The sequence below is a fragment of the Trypanosoma brucei genome, chromosome 10, assembly GCF_000002445.2.
Source record: "Trypanosoma brucei brucei TREU927 chromosome 10, whole genome shotgun sequence".
Lineage (NCBI taxonomy): Eukaryota > Euglenozoa > Kinetoplastea > Trypanosomatida > Trypanosomatidae > Trypanosoma > Trypanosoma brucei.
In genome coordinates this window covers 3,878,640-3,903,968 of record NC_007283.1, presented here as the reverse complement: position 1 = coordinate 3,903,968, position 25,329 = coordinate 3,878,640, and the positions used below count along the sequence as shown (strand labels likewise).

At 51.4% G+C, this 25,329-nt stretch overlaps 14 protein-coding genes across 14 annotated transcripts, besides 2 other annotated features; all 14 read right to left on the bottom strand.

Annotated features, from left to right (window-relative positions):
• Window positions 1-1,289: 1,289 nt before the first annotated feature.
• Window positions 1,290-2,213, bottom strand: Tb10.61.0090 (potassium voltage-gated channel, putative; the record flags this gene model as incomplete). Its single annotated transcript, XM_822993.1, has 1 exon — window positions 1,290-2,213. One exon carries the CDS (start codon window positions 2,211-2,213, stop codon window positions 1,290-1,292), a length of 924 nt encoding a protein of 307 aa, XP_828086.1.
• A 131-nt stretch (window positions 2,214-2,344) lies between these two features.
• On the bottom strand, window positions 2,345-3,364 carry Tb10.61.0100 (protein kinase, putative; the record flags this gene model as incomplete). The annotated part of the gene is made up of 1 exon (XM_822992.1): window positions 2,345-3,364. The coding sequence occupies one exon, from the start codon at window positions 3,362-3,364 to the stop codon at window positions 2,345-2,347; it is 1,020 nt and encodes a 339-aa protein (XP_828085.1).
• Window positions 3,365-3,571: 207 nt separating this feature from the next.
• Window positions 3,572-5,305, bottom strand: Tb10.61.0110 (ATP-dependent zinc metallopeptidase, putative; the record flags this gene model as incomplete). The annotated part of the gene is made up of 1 exon (XM_822991.1): window positions 3,572-5,305. The coding sequence occupies one exon, from the start codon at window positions 5,303-5,305 to the stop codon at window positions 3,572-3,574; it is 1,734 nt and encodes a 577-aa protein (XP_828084.1).
• A 477-nt stretch (window positions 5,306-5,782) lies between these two features.
• Window positions 5,783-6,583, bottom strand: Tb10.61.0120 (hypothetical protein; the record flags this gene model as incomplete). The annotated part of the gene is made up of 1 exon (XM_822990.1): window positions 5,783-6,583. The coding sequence occupies one exon, from the start codon at window positions 6,581-6,583 to the stop codon at window positions 5,783-5,785; it is 801 nt and encodes a 266-aa protein (XP_828083.1).
• A 344-nt stretch (window positions 6,584-6,927) lies between these two features.
• Tb10.61.0130 (hypothetical protein, unlikely) lies at window positions 6,928-7,077 on the bottom strand (the record flags this gene model as incomplete). Its single annotated transcript, XM_822989.1, has 1 exon — window positions 6,928-7,077. One exon carries the CDS (start codon window positions 7,075-7,077, stop codon window positions 6,928-6,930), a length of 150 nt encoding a protein of 49 aa, XP_828082.1.
• A 1,678-nt stretch (window positions 7,078-8,755) lies between these two features.
• Window positions 8,756-10,099, bottom strand: Tb10.61.0150 (inosine-5'-monophosphate dehydrogenase; the record flags this gene model as incomplete). Its single annotated transcript, XM_822988.1, has 1 exon — window positions 8,756-10,099. The coding sequence occupies one exon, from the start codon at window positions 10,097-10,099 to the stop codon at window positions 8,756-8,758; it is 1,344 nt and encodes a 447-aa protein (XP_828081.1).
• Window positions 10,100-11,126: 1,027 nt separating this feature from the next.
• Tb10.61.0160 (hypothetical protein, conserved) lies at window positions 11,127-12,287 on the bottom strand (the record flags this gene model as incomplete). Its single annotated transcript, XM_822987.1, has 1 exon — window positions 11,127-12,287. The coding sequence occupies one exon, from the start codon at window positions 12,285-12,287 to the stop codon at window positions 11,127-11,129; it is 1,161 nt and encodes a 386-aa protein (XP_828080.1).
• A 137-nt stretch (window positions 12,288-12,424) lies between these two features.
• Window positions 12,425-12,445: a sequence feature (AT_rich).
• Window positions 12,446-14,621: 2,176 nt separating this feature from the next.
• Window positions 14,622-14,668: a microsatellite.
• Window positions 14,669-14,748: 80 nt separating this feature from the next.
• On the bottom strand, window positions 14,749-16,026 carry Tb10.61.0180 (peptidylprolyl isomerase-like protein, putative; the record flags this gene model as incomplete). The annotated part of the gene is made up of 1 exon (XM_822986.1): window positions 14,749-16,026. The coding sequence occupies one exon, from the start codon at window positions 16,024-16,026 to the stop codon at window positions 14,749-14,751; it is 1,278 nt and encodes a 425-aa protein (XP_828079.1).
• A 453-nt stretch (window positions 16,027-16,479) lies between these two features.
• On the bottom strand, window positions 16,480-18,891 carry Tb10.61.0190 (hypothetical protein, conserved; the record flags this gene model as incomplete). The annotated part of the gene is made up of 1 exon (XM_822985.1): window positions 16,480-18,891. The coding sequence occupies one exon, from the start codon at window positions 18,889-18,891 to the stop codon at window positions 16,480-16,482; it is 2,412 nt and encodes an 803-aa protein (XP_828078.1).
• A 751-nt stretch (window positions 18,892-19,642) lies between these two features.
• On the bottom strand, window positions 19,643-20,020 carry Tb10.61.0200 (hypothetical protein, conserved; the record flags this gene model as incomplete). Its single annotated transcript, XM_822984.1, has 1 exon — window positions 19,643-20,020. One exon carries the CDS (start codon window positions 20,018-20,020, stop codon window positions 19,643-19,645), a length of 378 nt encoding a protein of 125 aa, XP_828077.1.
• Window positions 20,021-20,639: 619 nt separating this feature from the next.
• Tb10.61.0210 (eukaryotic translation initiation factor 4E) lies at window positions 20,640-21,395 on the bottom strand (the record flags this gene model as incomplete). The annotated part of the gene is made up of 1 exon (XM_822983.1): window positions 20,640-21,395. The coding sequence occupies one exon, from the start codon at window positions 21,393-21,395 to the stop codon at window positions 20,640-20,642; it is 756 nt and encodes a 251-aa protein (XP_828076.1).
• Window positions 21,396-21,721: 326 nt separating this feature from the next.
• Tb10.61.0220 (hypothetical protein, conserved) lies at window positions 21,722-22,069 on the bottom strand (the record flags this gene model as incomplete). The annotated part of the gene is made up of 1 exon (XM_822982.1): window positions 21,722-22,069. The coding sequence occupies one exon, from the start codon at window positions 22,067-22,069 to the stop codon at window positions 21,722-21,724; it is 348 nt and encodes a 115-aa protein (XP_828075.1).
• Window positions 22,070-22,487: 418 nt separating this feature from the next.
• On the bottom strand, window positions 22,488-23,027 carry Tb10.61.0230 (hypothetical protein, conserved; the record flags this gene model as incomplete). Its single annotated transcript, XM_822981.1, has 1 exon — window positions 22,488-23,027. The coding sequence occupies one exon, from the start codon at window positions 23,025-23,027 to the stop codon at window positions 22,488-22,490; it is 540 nt and encodes a 179-aa protein (XP_828074.1).
• A 256-nt stretch (window positions 23,028-23,283) lies between these two features.
• Window positions 23,284-25,149, bottom strand: Tb10.61.0240 (oxidoreductase; the record flags this gene model as incomplete). The annotated part of the gene is made up of 1 exon (XM_822980.1): window positions 23,284-25,149. The coding sequence occupies one exon, from the start codon at window positions 25,147-25,149 to the stop codon at window positions 23,284-23,286; it is 1,866 nt and encodes a 621-aa protein (XP_828073.1).
• Between the last annotated feature and the right edge of the window lie 180 nt (window positions 25,150-25,329).

Sequence of the window (25,329 nt, the reverse complement as noted above, 5' to 3'; positions counted from 1 at the left end):
GCTCTTGCTTATCCTTCCCCAGCTCCGTGCATCGGGTATAGTGGTTCAGTGCCGTCGCACAGGCTAGATCGAATTGCAGCAAAGAGGAGCCATCTGACGACGTCACACTTCAACACGTTCAAAATGCATGAAGTTAACTAAATACCCCAACGTAAACGAACGGAGGATAGTGCTCAGAGAAACATTGTGAAACTGAAACCGTAAGGGGTGGCGGAAAAATATCCAGCAGCGAATTTAGCACGCAACGCGTGCGCATGTAAACACGTGTGGAAAACTTACACTTACCGTGGCCCGTAACATCAAAGGGAAACAAAAGGCGTACAGCAAAACTTTCCCCTTCCCCTCACCAGGTACAGCCCGAGTTTTCAAGCCCCTCTCAAAAGCTGCGAAGCCCTCCCCGGAGTAAGTAAAATATTGCAATACTCAAAGAGAGCCTTGTCCCCGCCAGATGCTGTGCAAACAGACAGGCCGAACAGCAGTGGCGTAACCCTAACCATTCCTTCTCCGTGGGAAAGGACCCACCCAAGTGTATCGGCTGAGTTCCGGCAGCGGTGAGGAACACACTGTTATGAAGAAAGGGCACAGAACGCACTCTAGAAAGGCTGCTGGAGAGTGATGCAAAAATCAGTCTTAGAAAGTGGCACTCCGCCTTCACGCTCGAAAAAAAACAAAAAAGAGGATGTCTCAGGGAAGACGACTCAGCTTCTGCGCCCTGGTCTCGTATGAAGGCGAATGTCCTTACACACACATTGAGATAATTGTGATGTTGAACGCGAGAACAGCGCACCTTGATGGCACCGTATGGGGTGCTACTTCAAATATCCTGGGTGAAGCAACACGGAACCCACCCTAACAATCTGAAATGTCGTTGCATCGGCAGGGTCCTAGTCGCTAGAGTGGGAGACGCAGTAGGAACACGCCCAACTAGCGGCAGCACGGCGCGGCACGGGGCACCTGACATCTGCCCCCCTTGCAGTCAACTTAATCACAGAGGTACAGCGTCCCCGCTTTTGCCTTCTCCTGGAGCCCAATGGTTCTACCCAAGATGAGACAATTGCACACTTGTTTGGAAGTTGCACTATCTCCAAGGGATATTAACGCACCTCGCCCCCCCTGAACCTATTTCAAGCACTTCCAGAGCATGCATGAACACCAGCAAAAAGCATGATGAGTCACGAAGTGAATAGAAACAGTAAGCGTACTTTACTTGCGCCTAAAATCGAGTTACCAACGGCATGAGGTATGGATGCAAACAAGCGCGATCGATACCCTTCAGTGACTTCCATCCATCAGTCCACCGTCCAAATATTAACTGCCCTTTCGTTTCTTGGTGGAATCGACTCGGCTGCATTAAGTGGTTCCCTCCTTGGTCCCACGTGCATCGTCGGTATATTGGGCTCAGCCTCGATGGTTTCACTGCCCTCTCCTAATGCAATTCCATCACCTGGCTCCACTTCAACCCGCCTACTGCGACGGAAGGTAAAATTGTGAATTAGCATGCGTACGCTGGTGTGTACAACGTCCGGGCTCAGCGTCACGTATGACGAAGCCAGTGAGTAACCCATTGATTCTGTGTGCTCTACAAGTTGCTGCGTCACGGACGTTGTGAGAAGGTCGGCAGTTCCATTAGCCACCTTAGTCGTGACAAAGAAGGCTGCCCGTTCATTGGTTTGATAGCACTGCCAGTAAGTTGACGATAGCTGGCGCTCAAGGTCACGTCGCACGCGGCGAATGAGCGAACGGAGCTGAAAGCCATCCGCACCGTAAGTAATGGTTAACGCATGCCGCTTCACTCCTTGGTCGTGTTGCATGTGGTCGCAAACCTGAACGACACAAACATCAGGGAGCTTAACCACCGCACCTCCAGTGCTGCAACCTTCACCGTCTTCAATAACTTCCGGCGGGAAGGCATGCTCTAGAAGCCCCCACTGGTTCATAGAGTAAACTACCTCCGCCCGTATCTGCAAATTCTCAGCTGGGAGGTTCAGTTGGTTGGTCCGCAGGAATCCCAGAATGTACTCGAAAACATGTGGAGTGACATCCAAAAAGAATTCACGGCCCCGGTGTTGGCGGGCGCCACGACCGGGCAGTGGAAAGAGCTGAGCGAAAGGCGTGTCAGGGTAACGATGCAAAGTGCTGAAGAGAGTTTCAAACCGACGTCCTCCGGCATTGATGACCGCACGGTCAGACGCTGCTTGGTTGATGAACCTCATGGCTGTACAAAATGAAAGAAAAACACGGGGAAGAAAGTGAAGAGGAAGGGCCACAGTTACCGAACAGAAAATGAAAACACTGATGGGGTAGACGCTCAACTAGTGTGCGAAACAACAGCGAATGTACACATTTAACTTCTCAGACTACAATGCTCAGAAACCAAGGACCACAATGTTTCTCTGGCGGAACACATGCTCATCTGCGAAAGGCAGCGGCTGTTAAGCAATTCCTTTGCGGTTGGGCGGGACGCAGGATTCCAGGACAGCATCCCACTTAGTAATTCGCTAAACTCACCGCTGATGTGAGTCTGGAGCTGTAACCGGCGAGTCTCTTCCTCTGCCTCGGCTAATTCTGACAGAAATTTCCAGAAATCGCTGGCCCCCGCGGCGACAAAGGGATGACGTTCACCGCTAACGCAGTGATTCAGCACGACACCGAGCGCCCAAATGTCACTACTGGGTCTGGAGACCAGCTGCCGATTTCGCAACGCTTCCACAGGAGAGTACAACACCGTGCTAGCAAAATACTCCACCGCAGCGTCAATGGGGACGGCACTAGAAAAATCACCGAGGCGCATTTCCCCAGTTCGCCTAAAAAAAATATTCGCCGGGCTCAGATCCCCGTGAACCATTCCAGCCCTTTCGTGCAGGTCTGCCAGAGCATTTAGGGCAACCAGCGCAATTGCCCTCACTTGCGCCTCTGCAAGTCGGCTTTGGACTGCCAGCACATCGCGGAGGGTAAAGTCCATTTGTTCCATCAGCAGCGCCGCCATGCGGCCGTCTTGAACGCGAACGCTATAGTGATACAGAAGGAACTGTGATTGCAAACTCTGCACCGCCGTCACCGCGCGTACGAGATTGTTGGGCTCAAGGACTTCCTCCTCTTTCAGCACAAGCCACTCATTTCGCTCTTTCGAGAAAACGCGGTAAACACATCCTCGCCTGCTACGGTACAGAAGTGTCCGTTCACCTGCGTCCACGTATTGCACCTGGCTGGGCCACACAGCCGTGCAGTCCATTTGACTGTCGCTCATTGCAAGTCTGCACGCACGGCGTGTCTGCAAGAGCTCAAGTGAAGTAAGAATAAAGGAGGTGGAAAAGAAAAGAAAAGTGAGATGAAGAAGGCTGAGTGAAGGGTAATCAAAAAACATCCACCACTGCGTCTTACGAATTGTTAAAATAAATGCAAAAAAAAATCCTTATCAAGAAACTCGGTATCGCGCAGCGTTACAGGTAGGGGAATAAGGTCGCAGAGGCAAGGCATCCATAATAGCAACGGTGCCAACAAAATAAACAAGTCCTCCACTAATACTAAGGTGCGCTACTGCGCAAACAAACAACATATACCATTTGACACCTCAGGCTGTCACATCACTGAACGAGGGCCTGTGTTCCTCAGCCTTCCTCAAAAATTCAGCAAGCGCTTCTTTTGCTTCTTTCGTCAACCGTACTGTTCCCCGCTTTCCCATCAAAGCCGCCAATTCATCGGAAAGAAGTTCCCGCTTGACCACCAGGGCATCCGCCACTCTGTGCAGAGTGTTTGCATTTGCAGCAATGAGCGTCTGCGTAAAGCGTTGTGCAACTTCGACCAGACGTGCAGCTTCAACCTCGGCCATCGCTTGCGCCTTCTCGGAGTGACGTTGATAAATTCGACCCTCATTCAGTCTCTGCGGTTCGTATGCAAGTAACCCAACGCTTTGAGACATGCCGAATGAAAGAAACTGCTGTATGGCAGCTTGCGTGGCGCGTTGATAGTCGTCCTGTGCCCCCGTTGTGAGTCCGTCGTAGCGCGTGGCTTCTGCAAGGCGCCCAGCGAGTAAAACACAGAGGTCCGTGAAGAGTGACAAATCAGTGTGCATATCGAGTGCCTCCCTTCCTAGTTGCTGGGTGAAACCCGCCGCACATCCACGCGGCGTCACGGACAGCTTAACAACGTCGGGTTGTTGTGGAAGTAGCCACGCTACAAGCGCATGCCCGCTTTCGTGCAAGGCTACACGGCGAAGCGCTGCGTCAGTCATGTAACTGCGGTGCTTTTTCCCTAGAAGAACATCATCGACAGCCGGAAGCAATGTCTGCTCCGTCACCTCGCCGTCGCCCCGCACCGCAGCCGCGAGGGCCGCCTCATTCACGATGGTCGATATGGCTGCTGGAGACACCCCTGGAGTAAGCCCCGCGAGACGTTGTGCTTTGACCTCCACGTCAGACGCGACAATTCTCTTAAGGTAATGCCTAAAAAGATCTTCCCGTGCTTGGCGATCGGGCATAGGCACCTCGATCTTGCGGTCAAACCGACCTTCACGTAGGAGAGCCTTGTCTATGTTATCCATAAAATTTGTGGCTGCAAACACAACCACGGCCTCGCTTGCGCCGAGGCCGTCAAGTTCAGCAAGAAGTTGATTGACGGTCCGGTTTTCCTCCGAAGTCACGCCGCCAGCATCCTGTTCGCCGCCACGAGTCCCAACAGCGTCAATCTCGTCTAAAAAAACGACGGATGGCGCCACCTTCTTTGCTTCCGCAAAGAGCTCCCGGACACGCTTGGGCCCAGAGCCCGCGTACACTTCAATGAAGTCCGCCCCACTGCAGGAGAAGAAGGGAACACCAGCTTCCCCAGCCACGGCCTTCGCCAATAACGTTTTCCCCGTTCCGGGCTGGCCCGTCAGCAGACAACCTTTGGGAAGCCGCGCCCCTAGCCGTGTGAAACGCTCCGGAGTCTGAAGAAACTTAACGTACTGCTGGATTTCTTCCACTGCCTCTGGGATGCCAATAACATCCTTGAACTTGGTGTCTGTCACGTCCACACGGAAATTTTTGTCCCCCAGTGGGTTCATTTGTTTTTGCATTGCTTTCATCACGTCTGCAAAAAAGCCCGAGGGTTTTGCATTGGGCGCCGCAACTTTCACGGCAGCGGCGGATCGGCGCCTCAGAAAAAAGTATAGTGCAGCGAGCGGAACTGCGGCCAAGAAAGCACCACCAAACGCCTGCGTGACGGAGGGTTCCACATTCTTTGTCGGCCGACGCTGCTGAGCATCATAAAATCCACGGTAATATGACGGTAAGTTGGAAGCACGGGCATCACGCGACAGGGGATCCATCCTATTGGATACAATACGGAAGTCTGACTACCAGTGGATGTCCCTGATAGATACGAGGATGCGTGCCGGCCCGTTAGATGCTGCTGGCGCGAGTAACACACCGACGGTCGTGCTCACCGATGTGTCCTTTCCTTTGTTCCTACAAGCGAAAACAAGAGACACCACAAGGTGAGGAATAGGGGATCTTGAAAAAAAAAAACAGGTTGTGTGATGACCCACACGCGCTAGACCAGCATGAGCGGCGAAAAAAAAAAAAGAGGAAACGTTGCTAACTGCGACGGAGGGGGGGGGACACCTGCTACCCAACGCCGGCATGTGGAATCCCCTTGCAGATGACAGGAAGAGCATATGAAACCACAAAAGTATAAGAAACAAAATAATCAGATAAACCAAAGGTCCGATAGAGAGGCGGAAAAGAAACAAGGGTGAGAAAAGTTCAAACGTTAGTGTTCAAATGGAGAGGACATGACACGGCTGTCAATGGGTTACTTGTTTCATCTGCGATGCCGCCGTGAGTGTTGGAGGCAAAACACAAACATGATTAGCATCGTCGACGACGCGAACAGCACACCCGGACCACTTTAGTTCCTCAAGTAATTTGGCCACCCCGCTCTGTCCCATAACGGCCACGGAACGTTTGTGGTGAGGCGGAATTTTCCTACTACCTACCTGTGACATTACTGTCCGGACAACAAGTACGTCCGGAAGTACAAACAAACATGGCTCTGGCACGGCGTCCGCACCCGGGTAGGACACAACAAACCATGAGGACACTTTGGAGGGTGCTGACGGAACGAGTTCATCTAAATGTTGTGGAACGTATGCACGGAGGCGCCGCAAATGTTCCCGTATGGTATTTGTCAGTACCGGTACGGCAGCAGTTGTCTGCTGGCTCGTAGCGGAGAAATATTCCACACAACCTCCGGGCGTAAAAAGTGGAAAAACCGGCGAGACGGCCTGTAGTCGAACCGTTGGGAGACCTTTCAGTAATGCCACTGCCTCGCTATGCGAACCGCCCGCGGCTAACGAAGAGTAGCCGTGTGATGATGAAATTCCTTTTAACGGAATGAGTCGCAGAATTGCGGGCACAACTTTGATGAGCAGTGTCCCATCGCACTGCAGTGTGGCGGATGTGATGCTGCAACCTGCAAACGCGGAGCAGTCCGAGAGAGTGGGAAGAAAGACACATCCATCGCTCACCAGCGAGGTTGGCGCAAACGATAGCAGCGGGAGTTCTTGTACCGCCATCCGCACCACACTCATAATTGGGAGTGACATGTTGTAGTGGGCCCCCACGCACGCTCTACTTCAGTTGGGGCACTTACTCAAACCTTTCCTATTTCCCACTAGCTCCACAAGGGGGAAGCACGCTACTGCAAAGGTAAAGGAGAGGTAAGCAACATCGAGGGAACGTGCGACTGTTAGTGAACCGCCCACAACTCCCCGACGTCTTCTCAGTGACGTTAAAAAATTGCCGACAAATGCTACAACATCATCCGATTCAGAATGTACAGAAGGACTCCACCGCGCCGTTCTCATTCTTGTTAACTGTTGTGAACGTACTCTCTTACCCCGGCGTCGCAGCAAATATCGCGTCGTGGTGCTAAGGTTCGGTACATTATTCATGCGAATAGGAGACTGAGCACTACCGCCCTCTTTGGGAAACTGCGATGCCGCTGCGGATGGCCCGCGACAACCAGGCTTGAGTCGAGAACAGGCACCAGGATTCTTGGGTGAGGAAAAACCCGCTGCCCCTCCCCTTTCCCGGGCATTGTGCCAACCCGCCGTGGCAGATGGTTTCTGTCATTTCTAACTTCACCGCAGGGATCCTGGGAAAGGATGTATTGTTCTGTCACGCGCCCGTCGCCATGTCGAAAGCGGGTAAGGAGCACTGCAAAAAATAAAAAGTAAAATATGTTCCCAACCGTACTGACAGGGTGACGGGGGTTGAACCGACCTAAAGTGACGACGACAATATCCCTTACGCTTGTTCCTCCTCCACACAAATCCACGGTCGCACAGTTCCCCAGGCTTCTAGCTTTGGCCTCTGCATCGATTTCTGCCGTTTGTATGCATTCATAAACGGGACGATCCCTGTCATTCCACGGAACGGCCTGCTGTCCCTGAGACCAGTGCAGCATTCATGTGAAGGAAGTAGGTATTTGTTAAAAACTAGATCCAAAAACGGACAGAGACACGAGTCATCCCCTAGAAGGAGCGACATGCGCGAATCCTGAAGTTCCCACGCCCATGACAACCCGACCGCTATCCTACTTCATTAAATCCATCACCTTCCTGTTGCTCAGCTGCCATGCCGTTTGTTTTCTTTCCATCAGTCGTGTTGTTCCTTTATCAGGCGATTCTCCCCTGTCAGCACACTTTTTTACCGCATCTTCCTTACTGCATCGATGCGTTGTGCCTCATTTCCGGGTACGTCGACGTAAGGAACCAATGTACCCACCATGGGAGCACGCAACACAACATCATCTTCACTTCCGGCATAGCAGTGGGCCAAAAGCCACAAATCTGGTAGAGAGCAGTGTGGGAATCACAAAGTGAGGGGGGGTCGGAGACAGAGCGAAAAAAAAAAAGAACTTTCAGACACAGCACTAAGTAATGAAATGTACCCACTTACAGTGTCCCTCTCCCTGCTAAAAAAAATTATGAGCTCAGCTTCTTCGTTTTCGCCATTACGCATAATAATAGTAGTCTGTGAACCTCAGAGGAAAGCATTCATGTTCATCGTTTCGGTAAAATGTAGCCCTCTGTTCGCCTTCACGCATCAGCCGAACGTTTACCCGCCATCTTGACGCACGCACATCGTATTCCCTTCCATGCTTCCCCACCCGCGGACGCATACATTTATTATAGTTCACTTCTCAGCCCCTCCCTACTGCTGACTCGTATCCCTCTCCACCACCATTATTATTACCATTATTATTCTCATTACCTCTCAGACACATTATTTCTGGCGTTGTCCATTTGTTTGCTTGATTGAAAGTTGATGAAAAACAAGGGCTCCGTCGCGGCTTACCCCGCAAACACGAGGGGAACCGAAAACCCGCGTCGGTTCGAGGTTCCCGGACGAAAAGGAGAGAGAGAAGAGAACACTATAAAGGCAAGCAGCCAAAAATACAAATGCATGAGCCTCTTTTCCCATATGCTTCTTCCTACTGTCCCTGTGTTTCCCGACCATTTTACCCATCCCCATCCCCATTTACATTTTTTTTTGACTACGTTTGTATTGCCGCAGCGTCACTCGGTGACAGATGGGGTGCGGCCCCCAAACCAATATAAACAGCCCCCAAACACCACTGATAAATGCACATCACTACGGTAATATATAACCCCACTTGAACGTCTTCAGCCCCGTCCGGAACCCCTTGGAGCTTTAGCAGTTGCTGCGTGCCAAAAAGGAAGTGGACAAGTGGGTGTGCGGGCACTTCTGCCTTAGAGCTTCGAGGCAAAGAGTTTCCTCTCGTAGTGGTGCAACGAGTGAACAGCACCCTCTGACTGCGCCGTCAGGCTGCGCCGGTTAAAGAGAACTTGACCTTCGTACACCTTCTCCCTTATGGCATCAAAACTCACCTCCCCAATATCTTGAGCCGACTGCTGCAAACCCTTATGGATGTACGCCAGAAGTTTCAGAACGGAGCCCTTGTCAAGCACAGCCCCTGCCACACCCTGTGCCACTTGCAGGGTTTCATTTTCCGACAGGTACCGTTTGCCTGACTCCCGTCCCTGCAGCATAGCATCAATGCTCCCCATTCCACGGTAGCCCTTGAGCCGCATGCCATCCTTGAAGAAATACTCCCCAGGCGTTTCGGAGGTACCCGCAATCATCGAACCCAGCATCGCCACGTTGGCGCCAACCGCCAGCGCCTTGCAAACGTCACCAACATTCCTCAGGCCACCATCGGCAACACACGGAACCCCACGAGAAGCAGCGTAGCGGGCAACTTTATAAATTGCTGTTGCCTGGGGCCGACCGCATGCAAGAACCTCCTGTGTGATGCAAATGCTCCCACTTCCCATCCCGATCCGCAGGCTATCTGCCCCGGCATCTATCAGGTTCTTCGCCTGGTCCTGCGTTACGACGTTACCGGCCACAACCTCGAGGTGGGGGTATGTCTTCTTCACCCAGCGTATGAAAGACACCTGATAAATTGTGTTGCCTTGCGAGCTGTCAAGTACCAGAACATCGATACCCGCCTCTGACAGAGCTGCCACACGTCCTTTGTCGGCCTCCCGAGTGGAGGTGGCCGCCGCACAAAGCAAATGCCCATTGCGGTCCAAAGAACTGTTTGGATAGTCCCTCGCGCGGACGGCATCACGACGGGAACAGAGGCATACCACCTCGTCCTTGTCATTGAGCACGGGGAGGTATCCGTGACGGCTGCGGTTCAGTACATCCATCGCCTCCTCCAACTTGATAGGGTACCGCTCCACTGTCATATTTTCGCGCCGTGTCATGTATTGCGACACCGGAGCACTGGCATCCTTTACGAAGTCTATATCCTTGGTGCATACAATACCCAGCAATTTACCGTCGTATTTACCCCCTTCTGTGACAAGAATGCCGCTGATACCCTTCTCCGATTTTATATTCCTAATGGTCGAGACAGGCACGTCGGGGGAGACAGACTTTGGCTTCATGATAAACCCGTTGCGGTACAGTTTCACACTTCGCACCATCCGTGCCTGCTGCTCCACAGTGCAGTTGTTGTGAATGACACCGATGCCCCCCATCAGTGCCATGGCACGGGCCATGCTGCTCTCCGTCACTGTGTCCATAGGGGAAGACACCAGTGGAAGGTGAAGAAGAATATTTTTGGTAAACTGTCCCGAGACATTTACCTTCGAAGAGTCAAAGTCAATAAAACCGGGTAAAATTATGAAATCATTGAATGATAGTCCATCCTGGGAAAAGAGCTCCTCGGCAGTGGTACCGTCCCGCAGCGTTTTGGTGCGTAGGTTGGTGTTTTCCATTTAGATACACTTGCGCTGCGGTCTTATGCAGTTTTGTCCCCTCTTAAAGGATAAAGTTGTTTGCTTCCTCCAGGAGCGTGCAAGCTCGCTTTATTATTATATATCGTTTGCGTAAATTCAATCCCCCTTCTTTAGTTAACACCTCCTTATATATGGGTGGTGAGCAAATATGGAAATGTAGTTTAATTTTATCAGGTAGCTCTATTAGCCGCTTATTCTCTCTGTAGTCACTGCTTTTCGTTATATAGCGCACGCTGTATTCAAAAGAGGAAAGGAATAATATGGGAAATAAGGCCATGTAGTCAGAAATCGAAAGATAGCACGTGGTTGTGGCCACAGAGACCTCACTACCAAACCTGTAATCCCTTTTACTGTTCTATTAGGCTTCACTTACAGCACATGCAAGCATGTGTATGCGTGCGTGTGCAGCTCTTTCACTCCACCTAACCCCACAAACATACAGCCCCGTTTCCTATAGTACGTCCCGTAACCCACTGCTATATATATATATATAAGAACTCTGGGAAGGCTACGCTTTTTGCACCTCTCTGTTTGTATCCCCAGCCAAGCATGGGTGGGTCCTTTGCACAGGGATGGCTTCCTGTACGGAGGAAGGTCAAGATAGCTGCGGTGGCGGCGGCTGCAGTTTCCCACAAAATAGTCTGACGCAGCGCAGGCCACATCGCTTAACACGTGCACACGTATGCAGGAAGCGTTGAAAACACCCTTTTAATCTTATGTCTCTCCATTCACTTGTTTCTCATGGCTCCACTCCATTTTGTCATCACTTGCAAATTGTGGTAACCTACTGTCGTCATACCTGTTTCACCACTCATTGTACGAGCGACAACTTGGTCACGAGCATAACTCGAATACTTTGATCGAAGGATGCGCAGGCTAATAGCCCCTCTTTGGAACGGTTCCAATCCATCGTGTGAATCGGCTGGTCCCCCACCTTCGCCTTGTTCAGTTCCTCCACACATCCTGCGATCCCCTTCGCTACGCCGTCACTATCCCGCAGGGTCCGCTCAGGGGGATACCGATAGCGGCACAACGTCACTTCGCCACCACCACCGCACGCGAACACCTCACGATTCTGCGGCAACGCCCGACTGCACCAAACAGTTCCACTCGAGACGCGTTCTTCCACATAGGCATATCCTAGTGTGGGATGTAACGTCCGTACGTCATAAACGCGCACACGTCCCTCTAGCAGTGAGACGATGAGCTTGTTCATGGGAATATCGGGTCGATCAAACTCCACATCACACACGCCGTTACCCACATTAAATTCATGCAGCATCTTCTGCGTGCGGAGGTCAAACAGCTTCACATCGCCATTGTCGTACCCTGCCACTACTACCCGCTCGTCGGGGTCACTGCTATTACCGAGCCGAACAGTCCAACAGTCGCGCGCCCGCGCCGGGTCCGCTGGGCTTAATACCACCACCGGCTTCGCAGCCTGCCGAACATCCCACACCTTCACACACCCGTCGCGACCGCAACTCGCAATTTCCGGTGGGCCGGTGAACTGGGCCCCGTCTACCGCGTTGATTATATTCTCATGGGCACGTGGTGCCTTAAAGAGTGCCTCATTCTCGTCAAATTTGCCGTTGTCCCCACTACTGCTACTGAGGCGCTCAACATCCCAAAGGGAAAGGCCTCCGGCGAAGTCTCCAGCTGCTATTGTAAGAGCAGCTGAGGACATCTGGCGGCTGTTGTGGGCAAACGTGCAGCACTTCAACGGAAGCTTCGTACGGATCTCATGCCGTACAGTGAGCTCACCCTTGTTGAGCTGCATGAAGGAAAGTGCACCTTGGTTGTTCGGATACTGCCCCACAATGGCGAGACAGGCGCTGTGAGGAACCCACTTCACATCAAAAGCGGTATAGAGGAGATTTTTCTTGACATGCTCTATGATCTGCTGCCGTGACATGCGGCGCTGCTGTTCCCGCTGTCGCTCCTTCTCCTCCTCCTCTGTCAAGTAAGACATCGGAAGTTGGAGTCAGTGACTGTATGTTTGAATATGTATGTGCTTGTGTGCAAGTGCTCTTGGGGTAAATGAAATAAGATAATAAACTATTCTTTTAAAACCCTACCCAGCCTCACCTTATAAAAAGCAGGTGCTACAAAAAATATATATATATATATGAGTAAACGGACGAGTAATATCTGAAGAGGAAGCTAGAAAAAACAACAAGTTGGCGGCCCAACGCAACCAACTTCTCTTATCACTGGTACCTAAAGGCGGCACCACAGCGGAGAAAACAAAACACGAACTGGCTGCGACAGCTCTCCTCCAGTGTATGATAGACGAAGTGTCCTTGGAGTTTCTTTGCACACAAATTGGAAACGCCTACCACCCCCTTTCGGCGAACCTCTTGCAGCCGCTATCAACAGGTATTGCCCCGTATAGCTATTTTCACCGAACCGGCAACAGTAATCGTGGTGATTAGTTATAAGGGGTGCCAAGTGCGCTTGAAAAAAAAAATGTTACCCGACGCAGGCACACGTGAAGAGAGGCGGAGAAAAAAATAAGAATCGTCAACATAAAACAAACGATACGAACTGAGGATGAGGGGAAAGGGAAATACGCACATTAAGAGATAATCAACTATACCTTTGTACATGATTGTGCGGAGGTACAAAATGCGACTAATCAGCGTAAAGATCTATCACAACACGTGGAAGGGAAACTGATTACTTCAGGTGACAAAATTACCGTCACTTTCCCCCCATCCTGTTTCTTCCGCAGCACGGCCTCTTCTCATAATCGGATCACTTACTGGACGGTCCATTCTGTTTAAAAAAAAAAAAGGATCCACATCCTCAACAGCACTTCCAACGCCCGTTGATCACTTCTTAAAGAGCATGATCCGCCCCCTGTCATGTGGTGAAGTGCTGCTCCGAGCGCTTGCTACCACGTTCTGCTAGTGTGGGTAAATTTGGTGGCTAGACGAAATTTAAATACCGTTTGTGGTAGGCAAGTGAGGGTTCAAGTATCCGCACCGTGTCAAACGAAGTCGTGGGGCCCAGGACCTGCAATGAGGAAAACAACTGCTCGTCCCACAACTACACGAAGACCACCCCGCACACACACCGGTACCGCTGTGACGGTGTTGACAGTGGTCGTAGCAAGTGGAGATGAACCACACTGGTTCGTCAAGCAACCTCAACGTATCGGACCTACCTTTGGTCAATTTTGTAGTATGGTTTCCACAATCCACTCAAGATTTCAGCCGTTGAGAGTAATAATTGGGGAGGGGGGAATCCACAGAGCAGAACAGAATGTCGAAATTTCTCGCGGTTGGGGTTTCATTTTGCGAATTTCCGGTGACCGGTTCGTGCAGTGCGACCCCCAATGATTGCACGTCCGTAGAGGGAGCCATAAGTGTCTGACGGAACGTACAGTGACATCTCACAGGGGACCCAGTCGAAATCGACTATTTTAAAGAGACCGTTTGTGGCAAACAGGACATTGATGGGCTTCCACCGACTGCAGCACAGTGTCTTGCAGAGGGTGTAAGAGTAATATGGGGCGGGAATCAGTTGAGTCGCAATGCATGTAACCTGATGCTCAGCCAGCATCAAACAGCCGTAGAGCCGACAGTACAAACCACCGGCTTAGCGGTACTCCATAACGAAGAAGTGGTGACCAGCCGTTTGAAGTTTAGAATGTAGACTGACGTGCGGACGGTACCCCCAATAGACACCAAATAGTCCGCACCCCTCTGCGCCCACAAACGGACTGCTAGCAGGCAGTTCTCCGGAGGCGACTTTAATTGCGTCCCATCTCTATGGAGGCGCCACACGCTAAGTAAGAGACATGAGTGCAGTAACGAACCCGTAGGGCCTGTCAGTACAGTGCAACTTGAAACGGCTACGCACCCGGTGGATGTCTTTCGGCCGCTACCACGGACCGCCAGCTTCTCCTGGGTTTAACCGAAGACACCAGCAACCCCATCTGAACACACGTGCTATCTGGCAGCAAACAAGTAAACAATAACGTTCACAAGCAGGACAAGCGCAGTAGTAAGGTAATCACAGGGAGGAAAGAGGGGGGATGTTGGCCTAATTATACAACTCAGTCAACGTTTCTCCTTCCCACGCTACTTCATCCTCGTCAAAGTAAATACGATCTAATGCATACCGCTACAAAGAGATGCTATCGAAAGAAACTGAAGACGCGGGAGACAAGTGGAGAAGAGTGATTGCACGGTGGCGGACCTCTTATCAAACGCATAAAGGTGCGGTACCTTCCAAAGAGGGGAAAGGAGGAAGGGGAATGCGACAAGGCCAGTGCGTTTAAGGTAACAGAAATAAAAAGTAATAATAATAATAGTGATAATAATAATAATAATAATAGTAATAATAGTGGTCGCTTCATATATGTAGCGGTGGCTTAAATAATGTTGAGTCACAGGATGAGATAAGACCCGCTTCATAGCACACATCTACGAAAACATCTTCTTATATGCCTCACGCTGCTTTTTCTCGTAGGCTTTGCGTTGTGCCTGTACCCGCTGCAACAGCACCCTGGCGTCCGTATTCTGTGGATCTGCTTGCAGGATCGTCTCAAGATCCCCCTTCGCCTCGTGCCAGTCACTCTGTGCATCATAGGCCTTTGCCCGGCGGAACAATGCCTTTGCGTTACCTGGTTCAACCTCCAGCACCCTGTTACAGTACCGGATACACTCCTGGTGAGACCCTTGGGCAAGAAGGGCCTGCGCCAGGTTACCCCAAAGCACCAGACGGACTTTGCGGGCACTCGCCAAGCTCTCATCATTATCACTGCCGAAACCGCTATCTGCCTCGACAAATTCCAGTGCTCGACGATATTTCCGTTCTGCGACGCTGAACTTTCCGCTCCTTACGGCCTCATTGCCCTGTGCCCTCCGTCGCTCTGCTTCTTCCACCCGTGCCGGACCCTCGAACATCCATGTTTTGACCGTAGTGAGCTCACGCAACTCTACTGCGTATGTTAGCTGCGAGCCAGGGGATATGTTGAACTCCTCGTTGTGTTCCGTGGAAAGACGGGGATCGATACGGAAGGAAGCAGATTCGCGCTTCCGCATAGTTGAGAGGCATGTCTCAAGGTGGGGTGGCAGCGGCGTGTCACCCAAGGTGAGTTCCCAGTCGAGCCGCTCGCACAGCAGCGTCCCTGGCTGATCATCGCTGTGCGGCCCCGCGTACACGCGTAGGTCAACTTTCAGCTTGGATTCGTATCCAGGCTTTTCGTAATCGATACCCTCGACAGCAAGGCTTTTCATGATCGATTTGTCCTTGCTCTCGGAAATATCCTCCTCCCGTGTCCAACTGAATAGCTCCACTTCAAATAGAAGTGTGGCGTTCGCTGGTATCTTTGGCGGGCTACCGGCCGCACCGTAGCCGTATTCTGGTGTGCAGCGCAAAACTGCCTTCTCCCCCACCCGCATAGTGGCGACGCCCCGATCCCAACCTTTGATGACCTGCCCGCGACCCAACGTGAACTCGAAGTATTCCCCGCGGTCACGACTGCTGTCGAACTTGGAGCCATCGGACTCCAGCGTGCCGACGTAGTGTACTGTCACCTTCGAACCCTTTATTGGCTTAGTCCCGCTTCCCTCAATAAGCACCGTCTTGAAGAGACCGCCATTCGTGTCCGGAACCTCGGTTTGCACACCGACGGGGTACTCCACCTCGCGAACAGGTTGACTGTCCAAGCTCGTCACACTGCTCTCTGGTGAGCTCATTGGATAATTTCCAACAGGGTCAGTAATGTTCTTTTGTGTTTTTCCCTTCTGGTGCCTTTACAACTACGGTAGTAACAAGGAGGAGGGGAGAGGAGGGCGAAAAAAAAAATAAGGAGGGAAATAGAAGAGAAATAAGAACAAATTCTCCCTACTGGCGTCACTCCGTTGGGCCGTGTGTTGCGATCGTCGTCTTCACCCAGTGCTTCCCTTGGAACCCACAGTCCTGACAGCACCAAGGAGTAATTCAACGTTCTCAATGCACAGACCAAAAGGAGGTAAAGCACTAAGAGGAAAGCACTCCATATCGCTTGGGTAAGTGAAGTTAACAAACTACGTGAGCAATATATGCGATAAAGATAGTAAGGGGGGTCGAAGCGACCAGCCAACTCAAGCAGAAGTTAATAATGCACACCTACCCACAAAAAAAAAATCAGCCGTGACATGATTTTTTAACTACTTGGCCGCGTGCCCCGGTTCTTGAGGGGAAACCTTCTCCATTCCCAGCGTCGCCCAGCCTGGGGCACGCCGGGGTAGCCGCTTGCGGTTGCCTTTCAATCCTAGAGCCTCCTTCAACTCACCAGCCTCCAGGGCTGGACCCTGTATGCGATAGTAGAAACGGTCCAACGTTGCTGGGTTTTCAGCTGTTTCCTGACGGTCGTGCATTTCGCTTACTGTCATGGAAAGCCGCTTAGCAAGCACAGCTGACCCACGCGCCGCCTGCTCCAAGTTAGATTCTTGTGGGTGCGTCCAGCGGTCGACAGATGTGGGGTGGCTCGCCCGAAAGGGAGCAGGGACATTCACATCACCACGGGCGGCGTAGAGTTCGTGATTTCCCTTTGGTAAATATCCCAACATTACCTTCATATCACGCTGGCGTTGCAGTGAGAGGCCATCGTCCCTATCAGCCCACGCCGTGCCGTCCTGCAGCTTCCTCATGTAGGTTAGCCGCTCTCGGGGGGTCTTCTTATCGTATAGGCCATCAAAGTACACTTCACGTTCTCGTTCAAGAAGACACCGATCACGTACTGTGGCTAGTTGTTCTTGCGTGGGATGCAAAACCGTTGACTTGGGCGAACGCCCCGTTGATGGGTAAAGATAACAGTAAACTTCGTTATAGTTAGCGCGCACAACGCCAGCGGTGTGGTAAGCACGCAGTTGGAGGGCCTGTCGCGCAACCTCGTCAAGAATGCTCCCAAAGACGGGGAAGCCTTCACGAACCGTGCCGAAGTCCGTGAGATTAATGCGCACCACATGGCCCAGGAGTAGATGCTTTGCAATCCCGATACTCTTAAAGCGCACTGCATGGGGATGAGTGCCACCTCGGAAAGGTACTTCAATACCCTCCTTTGTTGGCGGCCGCTGCACCCCAAGTTTTTTAATCTTGAATCGAATCATGTCCCTCATATGCTCTCGATGATCAGCGATAGTGCATACTGCCACCACGCGCCTGTCATTTATGGGTGTATACAGTGTACCTACCCGAATGAGGGCGAGGCCGAGTTCGCGAGCCATGGTCCGCGCTTGGGCGGTGGGAATATCAACATCTGTATCGGGGTCATCGGCCGGGAAATGTACTTCCGGTCCACCGTCGCTTGGGAGAATGCTCCGCACGCGCGCAAACGGTTCTTGAATCATTTCGTTAATGGGGTGTGCCTGAAAGTACAGCAGCGTTTCTTTTCGTACCTTGTTGGTGGAGTAACCAACTTCACTAGTGTCCATCGCGCCTTCCATCAGCATCTCGCGTGCAAAGTCTTCTTCGGCATAATCCGTCAGCTCTTGCAGACGTGCTCGGTTTTCTTCGTTATCCCAAAAATCAGTTCCCCGTAGCACGACCAGACGATCATCAGCCGGCCGTTGCCTATAAGCATCGTAAACTGCCGTGGAGAGCCTGCTGTTGCTTGGAATAAAGGAAGCAGTGTCGGTTATTTCGCTTTGCTCCGAAGCTGCACATCCGCCGCTCAGAGGCGCAAGGACTTCATTGTCACATGCCCCGGGAGGAAAGTGTGGATTCGCATCCGCCGGTAGCGTATTTGTATCAAAATACCCACCCTCCTCCTCCTCTTTACCACTTCGTCCCTTGGTTGGTGGTCTAGAGTGGTGAAGGTGCGAAGGTGCAACAACCACTGTCCCCCTTCGCCCTGCATCTCCTAGTCCAGATTCGCTTTGAATCGCCCCACTGGAATTTTCATTTTCCGGCTCCGTATCTGACACCGACGTCCCTTTGCGTCCGCAACCTAAAGTCCTGTAGATATTGTCAAACGTTGGGAGCTTCTTTCCGCGTTGATGGTAGTCACGTATCATATCTCGCTCCAGGTGGTCTAGGTCACTTCCGAGCACGCTGCACCCGACGTGGACTGCGGCATTCGTGATATCGCCCTCTTTGTCATCAACTACAATCGACTGTGTCTCACTAACAGCCGGGGAACGACAGAAACTGGGTATGCGCATCGCCACCTCTTCTCTTTCGCCTGCGTTCTCTCCGTGGTGCAACACCCTCGCCAGCGCCACACGAGCTTCATGAGTGGTTGTAAACTCGTTAGGTGAGGGTTCATCACATTCCTCTGTGTTGTTTTTGATACTAAGTTCTCTCTCCTCTGCGGACAGCTGCTTGAGTCGCTCCTTCAACCCCTCCGCTGTGAGGGGGACGTTGAGCTTCTTCCGTGGCAAGGATTGCCGCCGCTTCAGGGCCTTCCTGGACAATGCCGTGTTGACAGTACTGAGAACGCCCTTTCCCTGTCTGGCACCCAACGACCGAGGCAGCGCTTGCTCGAAGTAAGTTCCACCGAGTGGCGTGCGGTACAAACAGCACTGGCACTTGCATAACGAGGACCACCGCACGGCACTGCCTCTGCCCGATCTACGCATGATTGCTAGGTTGTAGGAGAGTGTAGCTGCCCACAAAAGGGGCGGAGGCACTTCAACCTCTTATTTCCCTTCGTGCCGTTTGCTCGCGAGCCCTGCAAGGAGGGAGGTTTTGTCTTTCTGGTGAGCATGAATGCGGGAGGTGATGGGAAGCGGGGGCGTGAAGAGTGCAAAACTAAGGGTTTCACAGAGTTCTCAAACCATAGCACAGTATGATTTGCAGCGTAAACCTTCAACAAAAGAATTTATCCTTCCGCTCACCTTTCAGCCGATACAGTTGAGTTGGTGATCTCCCAACTCAGTTATGTGCAGTTAGAAGTGAAGAACAGAGGAAATGCCACGACATTTGCTAACGGCAAAAGATAAGACAAACCTCAACTATTCATATATGTCTGAACTGTGTTTTATTCGTTCCCTTAAACAACTATCACGAAACTCCTGTCCCCAATTGACCGTTGTTGCCTTCGTTGCCACACTGCTCCTCGTTACACTATTCTTCCTCTTGTCGTCCCCAGCTTCCTATGTGTGCGCGTCATAGGCTCCACGTGCACCTACCTCCTTTTCTACAAACCTCGTCGACAGGTGCCAAACTGCATATGAAAGGGAAGGAACAAGGCTATAGCATCCACAGAAGTTATGGGAACAGCCCTTATCTTCGTTCACCTTCTCTTAACTTCCTCCGCGCCTTCTCCACCATGTAAGCCGAAGGGGAATAGCCGCCCCCGAAAGTTGTGTGCACATACTAACACCCGCGCTACATTTCGCTCGTCCGTCCTGGTGGCGAGGGTGCCGCACCACCCCTAACCGAGTGAAGTAAAACGCTATAAGTATGCATTGTATCGGAAATGACTCGCATGAAGACTGGGTTGGAAGCAAAGCCGTTCATAAACAGCTGTGATAAAGGGCCCACAAGAGACAACAACGACACGTTTGAGGCGAGACTCACGGTAGAGAGCTCTCCAAGTACCACACCCGTCACCGTTACACTTGCCCCAGCAACATGTTTGAGTGATGGCGCAACCGGTACAAGTGGCGACACGAGGCGGGACGCCTGACGCTTGGTGTTGATGTGCAGTGCGCCATACATGGCTGTGGGGATGGGGCAACAGCTAGCCACGCGGCGACTGAACATAATGCTGTGTCTTACACTCGGAGCCTTCTCGATATTCTTGAGCTATCTTGTGAAAATGTCTAGGTACCCAACCTATTTTTTCCCCCCTAACATTTCAAGCAGGTGTACAAACGGACGCACACGCGTAGTTTGCAACCACCACATTTGTACGTACGGGGCACACAAGGGCAAAAAGGAGGTAGGAATGTATGGGCAACACAGGCCTAAGCCACGACACAAGCGATGAAACAAACCAGACGGATAATTGGGGAAAACACAACAGATTTTTACTAACTAGAACATCGACTTCCGGTTAATGATTCCTAGTCAACTGGACAAATGGGAAACTAAACGAACGCAAACGTTTCTACAAATTGTTGGTCGATGTTATTGCACGAAACACCCTTGATTGCTCTCTCACCAGCCGTACCAATTCTAAGTGGGTACCTAAAAATGTAATCTATTTTTCTATAAATTCTATGAAGACCATGTGTTGGTCTGTCGTCGACTGGTGCCTGCATCTATGAATATATTACTTCATTTCTCTCCCAGGACGCTTCCTGAAAAGAGATTAGAAACCTTCTCGATTGAAAGGCCGCGCGGTAAAAGACAGTAGGCATGGGCCTTCGCGTTAATTCCATCACAATTGATACAAGGGTGGGACATCCCAGTTCCCCTTCTCACTCGCTTGCATTAGTTCGCGGTGCGAGAAATACTGTAGTGAACCATCTTCCAAATGAAGCAGGTCCTTCACAAAAAAGCCGATGCGCTCCTGCGTGCAGCGGTCCGCGGCGGTTCGGGTCCAGAGGCTTAACTTCCAGTCTCGCCGACGCTCTGCCCGCCGCACCACTGCTCCACAAATCTCTGTTTCATCGCCTGGGAGCTGCTCACCAATCATTGCAACACAAAGCGCCTCCCATGCTCGATCCACTGGGAGTTGACCCTCAGCTGCGGCAGCCACAGCGCCGTCGAGAGCGGTAGCGGGGCTGTCATCGTGTTGAGAGACGCGGAAACGCATTACCCAGCGCCCACCCCTGCGGTTGGCTTCGTGCTCCCACATAGGGGCGATATTCCGCCGGAAGAGGTAGTAGTTAAATCCGGGCGGTAGCTGCGAAGGATTGAGTGTACATGTAATAATCCCCCAGAACCCTTCAGCACTGTCGAATAGACCGATGCTTCGCACCTGGTCAAGCCATGTCGCCTTCTTCACTTTCGTCTTGGACATACCACCCTTCTTCGCGCCGCTGCCACGCACATTTGGTGTAGCAGTTGCTGCTTCGTGGCCATCAGGCAACACGCACCACATTTCCCAGACACCCCATAGCTGAGTGCACTGATTGGTGGGTGGGCCAAAGAGAGTGGGCTCTCCGGGGCGGGGTCTCAGTAAGGTCTGCATCTTGTGTGTGGGAGCTTTGTAACACTATAGATGGCAAGAGTGGGAGACGAGCACGTAGGTGACGACTCTGTATTTAAGGGGGTCGGGGGAGAGTCCTGTGTAAGTTTGCAGAAAACATGAGCTTATCGGTTTGACTATGCGCACAGACGAATATACATCCATGTGCTTGTATGTGTTCCACGTATGTCTACCAAACCTAAGGATCGTGCGCGGTAAAAATAATTGTGATAATAAATAAATACTGGCGTCCCAATGGAAAACTCAGCCCCGTGCTTAACCGGCAGCCGGAAGGGGGTGTGGCTGGGCCTAATGTTCATTGTGAGTAGTCATTTCTGTTTGTCTATATCCGAAGACGCCCCCGCGCGTGCCAGGCGGCGCTCTCTCGAGAGGCATTTCATCAGATTTACTTTATACGGAAAATAGCAGGTGACGTGCTTCATGTGCAGTTCGTAGCCCTCGACCTCGTCACTTGTCATACACGAGTAGAATAACGAGTTATTTTCGCTACAAGGGTGCTCGGAGCTCATCTCCGGGTCAAACGGGTGAAAAGGATGGCGACTCAAGAGTTCGTTGATGTGCCTATCACCAAGCTCCGGTGGCGGCGTCCTCTGTAGGTACGAAGAGTCACCGTACATCCAATTGGCAGCACGGCGAAAAAACGTGTCCTCGGACATTAGTCAGAAGGTGATCAAAGCCCCGCTAACGTCCAATCAGGTATGCGGACACCTGCGTTTCTCCAGCCTGCCTACTATCTGCATAAAAAATGACAAAGACATAGGAGTCAAAAAGGAGGGTATGTACAAAAGGAAGGTAAAAAAAAAAGAAAAAAGCGTACGCGAGACGTGGTGACTGCGCACTTCCAAAATGGGCACTAATTGACACTTACGTGTTTATGTGTCCACATGTGCACATGGCATGAGGTTCCCTGAGACGCGTGTTGGATGCCGCCGCATATCTGTTGCGGCCCACCCCCCGGCTCACTACTCAGCAAGAAGTAAAAGAGAGACGGAAAGAAAAGAGTGACCACCCGCGTCGCACCAGGTGCCAATCGCTGGAGAGCACAGACAGCCCACGGAGGAAAATAAAAAATTTTCACAGTACATCACACAGGTTTTCTCTCCCACTGACCACACATGGCCGGGTGCCGACAAAAGAAAGATGAAGGGTAGCCTCACCACTTCCCAAGAGTACAGTGTCCACCGCAACTAACCCCGCCAATCGCAGCACCTGGCCCAAATAGCGCAGTGCGATAAGAAACTGATGTTCCACTGAAGAGCTCATCTGACGTGTGTAGTGGAGAACGAAAAAAATAGTAATACAAACCACACAAGACAGCGCCTCCGCTACATTGTACGAAGAATCCCAAAAGTTACCTCGCATCACCATGAGACGAATAGTGACTTCGCAGACGAAAAGCAACGTTACGATTGCTTCAGCTGTATGGTACCAAAGGGTCGTTACGCAGCTACTCCTCACCACGCTGATTAGCAACAGCACAATAGATGTGGCAAGGATACATCGGTTCGTTTTAGCGCTAAAAATCAAGAAGTAAAAGTTCTTCAGGCGCTCCCGAAAAGGGATTCTTTGGAGAGCACTCACCGTCGATGAGGGCCACGGAAGTCCATCTGACATTCTATGAGAGCCACACAGACTCCCCTATCACCCCACCCAAAACCTTGACGCTTGTCACTGTATTATTATGCTTACTGACCTTCCTTATGTACTGCGCGTAGGCAAAGTAACACAAACGAACACAAAACACACGAGTGGGGACGACCATGACGAAACAACATGAGTTGTGGTGAAGGGAAAACAAACAAATAAACAATGCAACAAACAAATAGAGCTATGATTGCTTACCTTTCTGGGGGAAAAAAATACGCACCGCTCAGCTGAAGAGGCCAACCGAACCCCAAATATCAAATACAAGATGCTCTGTGCCCTCCAAGTAGCGAATGCGTTGTTCAGATACACTCTCGTCGTCGTCCGCGGCGCGCAAAATTTTTGCGGTCATTCGTTCCCTCAGCGACCGCATAGCACTCAATGGTCCACAAGCAAACATCCATCCGCTCCTTTCGAGAAGCTCAGAACGTATAAACTCAGCATGCGACTCCAGCACATCCGTGACGTATCTTGGGTGTTCACCTGCAGTCGATCGTGAAAGGGCTACTTCGTACCGGGAGATTGCACCTAGCCTCAGTGCCTCTTGTAGCTGCTCATGGTACACGAGTTCCGAGAAGTTTCTTGCGCCATACACCACCCAGCATTTAGTACTGCAACGCTCAACGGCCGAACCATCAGCACGGCGACGCACGAGTTCGTTCACTGCACTCATCAAGGGCGCAATTCCAGTACCCGCACCCACAAGTATCACCCATGGCAACATCGTTGGGACTGGAGACAGTCCTGTGGACAGACGAACAGGGGTGATAGCCCTATTCAAGTTCTTCGCAAACGAGGACATACCAAACAGCTTAGTGCCAACATACAAACGAAGCGCATGTTGACGAGAATGAAAGTAACACAACGGGTTTGAGACGTGCCCAGTGAAGTGGTTCCCACCATTTCCTCCTTCCGTACAACGCCGTAACGCGGCGCCACGCAGCAGACCCGCAAAGATGTGAGCAGGTTCACTGGTGCATTCCTTCTCAACGGCGCTTTCAGTTTTGGCAACGTCGACACCACGCAAACAGAGTTGCACAGAGCCCAGGCACGATCCCCCTTGTCTGTCAGCGGTTTCACTTAGTGTGTAGTTAGCTACGCTGAACTTTCTCGCCCGCAACGGTCCACTGACCTCGAGCAAACGCGCAAGCGGAAAATTTACGAATGAGAACACATTTAAAACGTCAATCAGTCGTGGAAAACATGGCGTAGCATTTCCACTTACGGTGGCCTTGTATATCAGTGGCGCCACCTCACTCGATCCACACACCTTTAGCAACTCCAGCATATCACGACTCTCAGGTGTCAAAGAATCTGGGAGAACACCCTTAACGGACGTCGCGACACGGAATAGCGTCTGGAGAAACGTTGGGCGCAAAATGTAGCTGCAACTCCCGATGTCCACAAAATAGGCCAAAAGGGTACGGATCTGAACGGGTTGTTGTAACGGAAGCCACGGGGGAAAGTGGCCTGTTGGCACAAACGGAGACCGATAGAGTTCACACCACTGGTTGGGAGACACACCCAAGCGATCGCATAATTTTTCTACCTCTCCGGGTTGTTCACAATTTCCCACACTGTAATCATTGGGGCGAAAAATCTCAACAACATCCCCCGGTAACGGTAACAATGGTAATTTTAGCTTTTCGAATCCATCAGTTTCACCCAAAACTACATCAAGCACATGTATGTCTTGGTTCCCGACGGGGGAGTGAGCACCGGAATTGCCACGGGAGCTGCTCGAGACTGTATGAACGTCAACAACATCAGAAAAACGACCGAGTATGGTCGATATCGAGGTCGCTGCCGTTACGCAGCGGCCTTCGTCGTTGGGAATGTCAATATACTTGACCACAACAGAGCCCACATAATTCGATGAAACACCATCACCATCACTATCATCAGATGAACTATCACATCCCCCTTTAACATCACCATCTGCAAACTCGTCTTTAATTACGGCGTTTTGCATGCGTTCTTCGTATTTCATCATTTCGTCGAAATACACATCCCATACACATCTTGTACACCCGCTGCCACAGCAATCGCTGGGTGCAGGCTCCCGTGGACGCTTTGGAAAGTCATGCTTCATCGCCCTATTATGTCACACTTGAGAGGGTGCAAAGGGACAATTATCTGTTCGGTGAGCACCGTAAGCATTGATATCATAAATACTGCACGTCGACGCTAACGAGGCCATCACAGACCTCGCCCCATTACCGACAAAATCTCGTGCATATTTTATTTAAAATGTATTGACTAACGTTGAGTG